At 38.5% G+C, this 9,161-nt stretch overlaps 1 protein-coding gene across 1 annotated transcript; it reads right to left on the bottom strand.

Moving 5' to 3' along the window:
- Positions 1 to 2,739: 2,739 nt before the first annotated feature.
- SVBP (small vasohibin binding protein) lies at positions 2,740 to 7,169 on the bottom strand. Its single transcript, XM_060758774.2, has 2 exons — positions 6,944 to 7,169; positions 2,740 to 3,050 (listed from the first exon to the last, which is right to left on the bottom strand). Exons 1-2 carry the CDS (start codon positions 7,112 to 7,114, stop codon positions 2,964 to 2,966), a joined length of 258 nt encoding a protein of 85 aa, XP_060614757.1. The 5' UTR covers positions 7,115 to 7,169; the 3' UTR covers positions 2,740 to 2,963.
- Between the last annotated feature and the right edge of the window lie 1,992 nt (positions 7,170 to 9,161).

The following is a 9,161-nucleotide window of genomic DNA, read 5'->3' as shown; positions in this document are numbered from 1 at the left end:
TGGTGGAGTTCAAAGTGCAATTCTTAGATTACAGGTGAACTAAACATCCCAGGACCTACAACTTCTATAAAGCATGAATTCTCCCCAAACCCTTCCAGTATGTTCAGTGGCTGATCAATTCCTGTTTGCTGTGCGCCACAGAAAAGAATAGGAAAGGGTTAAGGGAGAGGTAGTGGCAGGGTCATGCAAATTCAACACCAATGGAGAGAGCCAGAAACACTGGGATGCCTGTGGTGGAGGAAACACATAAAATTAGGATGGAATTATCTCCATATGAAAGCCTTCACTTGGGTGGTGGGCAGTGTGGTGTTGGTGGAGAGCATTGGCAGGGCTCTGGGACATGTTCATGGCGCTCGCTATAACCTGCAATGTCATTGGTGAAAGGGCCTTTGGTGTCTCCTGAGTAGTGGGAGCTATAGAAGTTTGTGGAGGTGGGAGCTTGTCTGCGTCAGTGGACACTCCAGCCACACACACACAATTTCACTTTTATTATGTACTAGCCGTCCCCTGCCATGCATAGCTGTGGCCCACTCTGGTGGTCATAGGGGTTGTGTGTGGGAGGTTTGGCCCAACTCTATCTTGGTGGGGTTCAAAATGCTCTGTGATTGTAGGTGAACTATAAATCCCAGCAACTTCAATTCCCAAATGTCAAGATTATATTTCCCCCAAACTCCACCAGTGTTCACATTTGGGCATATTGAGTATTCATGCCACGTTTGGTCCAGATCCATCATTGTTTGAGTCCACAGTGCTCTCTGGAAATAGATGAACTACAACTCCCAAACCAAAGGACACTGCCCACCAAACCCTTCCAGTATTTTCTGTTGGTCATGAGAGAACTGTGTGCCAAGTTTGGTTCAATTCCATCGTTGGTGGGGTTCAGAATGCTCTTTGATTGTAGGTGAACTTTAAATCCCAGCAACTACAACTCCCAAATGGCAAAATGAATTTTTTTGAGTAAAAAAACATACATTGAGTTGTTAGGCGTCTTGTGTCCAAATTTGGTGTCAATTCGTCCAGTGGTTTTTGAGTTCTGTTAATCCCACAAACGAACATTACATTTTTATTTATATAGATATAGATTATATTTATGTATAGCTCACTTTTATCTCTTGATTGACATGCAAAGCAGAAGAAAAAAAAAGAAATCCCACTATTTCCAACTCCTCATAAAAGCAGTGTGCAGGAGAGACATTTCTTTGGACCACAACTCCCAGATGGACTAAAAGCACTTCTCCTACAAGGTAGTGTACTTACTTACTTAGGCGATCCCTCGTAGTCCGAGGATGATGGTCCTCCAAGTTCGGTGTTCTGGCAGTGGGTCCGTAGGTGACTGTGGAGCCCTATTCTTGATCTGCATCTTCTCCTGCAGGGAGGGCATTGGTTTCCAGGTGGAAAGTGATCTCAGTCGGGGTTGGTATGACACGCCTTCCTCTTGGCACGTTTCTCTTTCGCCCTCCATTCGTGCCTCTTCAAACTCCGCAGCACTGCTGGTCACAGCTGAACTCCAACTGGAGCGCTCGAGGGCCAGGACTTCCCAGTTCTCAGTGTCTATGCCAGAGCTTTTAAGCTTGGCTTTGAGCCCATCTTTAAATTTCTTTTCCTGCCCACCAACATTCCCTTTTCTATTCTTGAGTTCAGAGTAGAGCAACTGCTTTGGGAGATGGTGGTCGGGCATCCGGACAACGTGGCCTTTAGTCCAGTGGAGTTGATGGCGGAGGACCATCGCTTCAATGCTGGTGGTCTTTGCTTCTTCCAGCATGCTGACATTTGTCTGCTTGTCTTCCCAAGAGATTTGCAGGATTTTCCGGAGGCAGCGCTGATGGAATCATTCCAGGAGTTGCATGTGTCGCTTGTAGACAGTCCACGTTTTGCAGGCGTATAGCAGGGTTGGGAGGACAACAGCTTTATAAAAAAGTACCTTGGTCTCCCTCTGGATGTCCCGGTCCTCAAACACTCTCTGCTTCTTTTGGAAAAATGCTGCACTCGCAGAGCTCAGGCAGTGTTCAATTTCAGTGTCAATGTTGACTTTTGTGGAGAGGTGGCTGCCAAGGGAGCGGAAATGGTCAACATTTTCTAATGTTACATCATTAAGCTGTATTTCTGACATTGGAGAGGGACTGGCCGGTGACTGATGGAAGAGCACTTTGGTTTTCTCGATGTTTAATGACAAGCCGAGCTGCTCGTATGATTCTGCGAAGGTGTTTAGAGTGGCTTGTAAGTCTTCTTCTGAATGTGCACAGACGACATTGTCAGCAGCATACTGGAGTTCTATAATAGATGTTGTTGTAACTTTGGTTTTGGCTTTTGGTCTGCTGATGTTAAATAGTTTGCCATCTGTCCGACAGATGTGGGTAGCTTCCCATCAACAAGCCGTTCAGCAGTGGAACTCTCTGCCCTGTTGTGTGGTGGAGGCTCCTTCTTTGGAAGCTTTTAAACAGAGGCTGGATGGCCATCTGTTAGGGGTGCTTTGAATGCGATAATCCTGCTTCTTGGCAGGGGGTTGAACTGGATGGCTCACAAGGTCTCTTACAATTCTATGATTCTATGATTCTAAGTATCAAGGCAGTGTATCTGAATACTTAATCCCCAGATCAGTTACCACAAAGAGAAGAACCGCTTGCATTGGTCTTATCCTAAGGTCTCCTCTTATTCTGACTCCTTTTGAAGATGCCATACTATGCCCCACAGTGTGGGGATACTGGGAGTTGTAGTCTGCCACTAATGAAAATTAAAAGAAACCTTACAAAACAGCTTTATTTCTCAAACCAAAGTGATAATAAATAGGGATGTAAAGAAAACACACTCAGAAAGGAGAGATTCTCACTCGAAAAAGGGCTCAGACTGAGAAAGGCATTGGTTGTGTTGGCGTTGCCAGCATGAGGTGTGTGCGTGTCCAGTTCTGTCTCTGGGATTTGGGTGGGCAAGGGATAGCTTACTCGCCTTCTTCTGCGAACCCTTCCTCAATCCCCGGAGGCTTGCATCTGCTTGCAGAAGGCATCAAACTGCTGCTGTTCCAGCTCCGTCATCACCCGGTTCAGAGCATAGATCTGTACGAACAAATCAGATTAATAAAGACATTAAAGGAAGCTTGAAAATGGTATTTTTTCCTTTTGTTGAGGGAGATGTGTCAGAAATATTAAAAATTAATTTGGTATTTTTAATTACAAAAATGTGAGTCAAGCACTGACTTGTTTGTATTACCCATAAATGTATTACACATAATACAATCAATTACATTATGAGTAAAAACAACTATTTATTACCCATAATACAAATCACCATTTATTACCCATAATATAAATCAAATATATTGCAAGTATTAGCAACCATTTATTACTCATAATATAAATCAATTTTATTACAGGTAATAGCAACCATTTATTACCAATAATACAAATCACCATTTATTACCCATACTATACATCTATTTCAGCAGTTCAGTGGTTTAACCCACTGCGCCACCGGAGGCTTCTAATATTGTAATATAACAATGCTAATATATTGAACACAATATTAATAATGTTGTAATATAATATATTACGTCTTATATACAGTAGAATTTATGATATAGTACAATGTATTATGTAATAGTAATAGTATAATATACTGGTAGTGTATTATATGTTTTTGTGGTATACTAATATGGTACAATAATGTATAATAATATAATGCATATGTGTAATATTATTAATAATATTGCATTATAGTGGTATAGTTAACTATAACATATAACACTAACATTGTGCCATACTAATATATACATATAATATTAATACTATAACGTAATGCAAGATTATGCTAATTATCATACAATAATGCTGTGCTAATACTATAGTATATAGCTAATATATTATATATACATATGCTAGTAATATTTTAATGTAATACAATATAATACTAATAATAATATAATATAATAACACTAATAAATATAATACTAATATATACTAATATTGTGCTCTACTAATAATATATATACATATAATATTAATAATGCTATTATAACGCAATATAATAGCAATAATGATACATTAGTAATATTGTGCTGTGCTAATTATTTAGTATATATCTAATACAGTATATTATATATACATATGCTAGTAATATTATGTTATACTATATAATACTAATAATACAGTATAACAATACATAATATTGTAATATAATAATACAAATATATTAAATATAATACTGCTGATAATATATAATATTGTGCTATACTAATAATATATTATATATAAAATAATAATACATTACACTATAATATATAATACTAATATTGTGCTATACTAATATTATAACATAATGCAATATAATACTAATAATCATACAATATTAGTAATAGTGTGCTGTGCTAATACTATAGCATATAGCAAATATCGTATATTATATACAAATAATATTAATATTATAATGTAATACAATATACTATTAATAATACAATATAATATACAATAGTGTAATATAATAATACTAATACATTAAATATACTGCTGATATATACCAATATTGTGCTATACTAATATTATATTATATATAATATTAATACTATTATAACATAATGCAATATCAGTATTAGTAATATTGTGCTGTGCTAATTATATAGTATATAGCTAATATAGTATGTTATATATACATATACTATTAATATTATAATGTAATACAACATAATACTAATAATAATACAATGTAATAATATATAATATTGTAATATTGTAATACTAATATATTAAATATAATACTGCAGATAATATAATAATATATTATAATATAGGATTGTTGTAGTTTTTTTTTCGAGCTATATGGCCATGAGAAAAAAAAAACCTACAACAACCCAGTGATTCCAGCCATGAAAGTTTTTGACAATATATAATATTATAATATATTTAATATAAATAATATGATATAATTAGTTATAATAGAATTATAATATTAATATATATTAATATTGTATTATAACATATTATTATAATATAAATAAAATAATTAATTATAATATAATAATTATATATTAATATTATAATTATAATATTTTATTATATATTATTATACTATAAATAGTATAATTAAATATAATTATAATTATACTGTTATATATTAATATTATATTATAACATATTTTATGATATAATTAATTATAATAAAATTATTATATATTAATATTATAATAAAAATACATTATTTTATTATATGTTATTATAATATAAATAATATTATTGAATATAATTATAACATAATTATAACATAAATATAATTATAACGCCCTTCCTACAGACATTAGATCGGCCCCCTCCTTATTGGCATTCCGGAAGAGAGCGAAGACCTGGCTCTTCGAACAGGCTTTTAACTAAACAGTGCAATTGATTGTTTACTGGAATATGGATTAATGGACAACGAGATCGGATGCTGATTCTATTGATGAGACGTGATGGATTGGCCCGGCCCAGTTTTATTGTATTGTGCCTGTTGTTCACTTTGCTTTATTCTGTTTTAATTGTTTGATTTGCTTAGATTGTATTGTTATGTTGTGTGTTGAGGCTTCGGCCTGTGTTAGCCGCATCAAATCCTTCGGGAGATGCTAGCGGGGTACAAATAAAGTTTAATAATAATAATATTGTTGCATTGATGTTTTTGATGTTAATTAATTGATACTACTGTTTTAAATGACTAATGATTTTGTACTGTGTTGCTGATACTGGTTGTTAACCGCTCTGAGTCGCCTGATGGCTGAGAAGAGCGGTATACAAGTAAAGTAAATAAATAAATAATATATATATATATAAATATTATATTATAATATATTAATATAAATAATATTATTAAATATAAAATAATTATAACATAAATATAATATATTATTAATATAAATATTAAATATAATTATAACATACTTATGTTATTATATATTAATATTATATTATAATATATTATTAATATAAATAATATTAAATATAATTATAACATAATTATAACATAAACGAATCCGGCCCTGTTTACCTCTCCGAACGTATTCTCCCCTACGAACCATCAAGACCACTAAGATCGTCTGGAGGGGCCCTGCTCTCGGTCCCTCCGCCTGCACAAGCACGGCTGGTGGGGACGAGGGACAGGGCCTTCTCGATGGTGGCCCCTCGACTTTGGAACTCCCTGCCATTAGAGATTAGAACTGCCCCCTCCCTCATGACGTTCAGGAAACTAACAAAGACCTGGTTGTGGAACGTGGCATTTGACAACTGATTTAATTCTTTGCCCACATGAAAGGAGGATGATGAATGTGATTGTGATGGTGTTGGACGATTTGGCTCTTTTAACTAGGATGTTAATATTTTAATGTGTATGGTGCTGATATTTTAATCGTGTAATGAAGTGGCATTGTGTTGTTATTGTATATTTTTTGTATGTTAACACATGTTGTGAACCGGTCCGAATCCCTCTTTGAAGGTGAGAGGGTCGGTATATAAAACCTCGAAATAAATAAATAAATAATAAATAAAATTATAACATAATTATATTATTATATATTAATATTATATTATAATATATTATTAGTATAAATAATATTATTAAATATAATTATAACATAAATATAAATATAACATAATTATTATATTATATATTAACATTATATTACTGTTTTATTTATTTAACTGTATTTGTATGTATTATTGTATATTTATATATTTTTAAAGAGTTTGATTGTGAGCTGCTTTGAGTCTCCGTATGGAGAGATAAAGCGGGATATAAACAAACAAGTCAATAAAAATGAAATAAATTCTCTTAGAAAAGGAAATTTTCCTTGTCAACCGGGAAATCAGGAAATCTCGCGAGAGTGGGAAAAGAATAGGAAAGGCCATTGGGGCGCCGGGGCGGAATCTCGCGAGAGCGGGAGGCGAGGCAAGATGGCGGCGCGGCCTAGCTGAAGCGGAGAAGCCTGCCTCACCTCGGCTCTTTGCCGCTGCTTCAGCTCCTGCTGGGCCGCCCGCTGCTTGGCCTTCTCGAGGCGGCTGGCGCTGCCCTCCTTGGCCTTCGGGAGCGGCGGGAGAGGAGGCGGCGGCAGCGGCTGGAGCATCTTCTCGCGGCGGCCTCCCCCTCCGCCTCCTCCGGGCTCCATCCTCCGCTGAGGAGAGAAAATGGCGGAGCGCCACGGCGCATGCGCACGGGGAAGCATACCCGGACGCCGCTCTGGCGCTCAACCCACTGCGCATGCGCTTCGCAATCACCATCCTTCTCTATGAGCTCAGGGAGCGCTAGAGATAGGAAAAAGGGAAGAGTGACACATCCTCATTCCCCCGCCTTTGGAAGAGGAGGAGGAGGAAGAGGAAGGAGGAGTCTTCTCTCCTGGATGCCAGAGGAAGGAAGAGAAGGAAGGAAGGAAGGCCGGGGAAGAATACTGCAGGGTGCCCTTGGAGGGCATCTCCATCTTGGCCATTGTCTCCATCGCCTTCCTTTCTACAGGGAAGGGTGGCTGAAGCATCCTCTTCCTCCTAATTCTCCTCCTTCTTTCCCTCTTCCTCTTCTTGTGATTGAGGCTTTTTCTTCCTCTTCCTCTTCTCCTTATCGTCTCATTTCTCCTCCATCTCTTCCTCCCTCCTCCCTTCTTCTTATTCTTCCACATTCTTTCTAGCATCCTCTTCTTCCTAATTCTCCTCCATCTTTCCCTCTTCCTCCTCCTGTGCTTAAGGCTTCTACTTCCTCCTCCACTTCTCCTTATCGTCATATTTCTCCTCCATCTCTTCCTCCCTCCTCCCTTCTTCCTGTTCTTCCACATTCTCTCTCTCCTTCCTCCTTCTCTTCACCTTCCACCCTTCCCTTTGTCTTCTCATTCCTCCTTCTTCCCCATCTCTTTCTCCTTCTGTTCTCCTCCTCCTCTTCTCCCCATCATCCATCTCTTCCTCTTCCACCTCTCTCTGTTCTTCCTCCTTCTTCCTCCTCTTCTCTTCCTCCACCATCCTCTCTTCTTCCATCTCTTCCTCCTCCTCTCTCTGTTCTTCCTCCTTCCTCTCTTCTCTTCCTCCACCACCTTCTCTTCTTCCATCTCTTCCTCCTCCTGTCTCTGTTCTTCCTCCTTCCTCTCTTCTCTTCCTCCACCACCTTCTCTTCTTCCATCTCTTCTTCCTCCACCTCTCTCTGTTCTTCCTCCTTGCTCTCTTCTTCCTCCTCTTCTCTTCCTCCGCCACCTTTCTCTGTTCTTCCCCCTTCCTCTCTTCTTCCTCCTCCTCTTCTCTTCCTCTGCCACCTTCTCTTCTTCCATCTCTTCCTCCTCCACCTTTCTCTGTTCTCCTTCCTCTCTTCTTCCTCCACCACCCTCTCTTCGTCCATCTCTTCCTCCTCCTCCTCTCTCTGTTCTTCCTCCTTCCTCTCTTCTTCTCTTCCTCCACCACCTTCTCTTCTTCCATCTCTTCTTCCTCCTCCTCCCTTTCTACTTCCTCCTCTTCCTATCCATCTCTTCCTCAACTTCCTTCTCTTCAACCACTTCTTCCGCTTCCTCCTCCACCTTCTTCCATCTATTCCTCCTTCATCTCCTCCCCTTCTTCCACCTCTTCTTCCACTTCCTTCTCTTCATCCTCCATCTTCTTCCTCCTTCATCACCTTCTCAGTATCTTCCTTCTCCCCTTCTACTTCCTCCTCCTCCTCTTCATCTATTCTTTCTTTTCCTCCACCTCTTCCTCCTCCATCTCTCCTCCTCTCCTTCCATCTCTTCCTCCATTTCATCTCTTCTTCCATCCCTTCCTCCACTTCCTTCTCATCCTCCAAAATCTCTTCATCATCTAATCTTTTTCCATCTTTTTCTTTTCACTCTCCTTCCCCTCCTCTCTCTGTTCCATCGCCTCTTCCATCTCCTCCATCTCCTCCTCCTGTCTCTTCCTCCTCTTCCACGCACCTCTCTTCCTTCTCCTTTCCTTCCTCAATCCCTTCTTCCATTTCTTCCTCCATCTTCTTCCTTCATCACCTCCTACTCCTCTTCATCTGTCTCTTCCTCCTTCCTCCTCCTCTGCCATCTCTTCCTCCATCTCTTTCTTTCATCACCTTCGTCTCCTCTTCTTCCATCTCTTCCTCCTTCTCCCTCTCCACTTCCTCCACTTCCTTCTTTTCCTCCTCCATCTTCTTCCTCCTTCATCACCACCATCTCCTCCTCTTCCGTCTCTTCCTCCATCCAC

This window comes from Anolis sagrei, chromosome 13, assembly GCF_037176765.1.
Source record: "Anolis sagrei isolate rAnoSag1 chromosome 13, rAnoSag1.mat, whole genome shotgun sequence".
NCBI lineage: Eukaryota > Metazoa > Chordata > Lepidosauria > Squamata > Dactyloidae > Anolis > Anolis sagrei.
This window is presented reverse-complemented; position numbering and strand designations above follow the sequence as displayed.

What these genes read in the sequence shown, in the direction of transcription:
- SVBP (XM_060758774.2), bottom strand. Translation starts at nt 7,114, where the DNA reads ATGGAGCCCGGAGGAGGCGGAGGGGGAGGCCGCCGCGAGAAGATGCTC. An exon ending in AGCAGCGGCAAAGAGCCGAG is followed by an intron (nt 3,051 to 6,943) that starts GTGAGGCAGGCT and finishes TTGTTCGTACAG; the next exon opens with ATCTATGCTCTGAACCGGGT.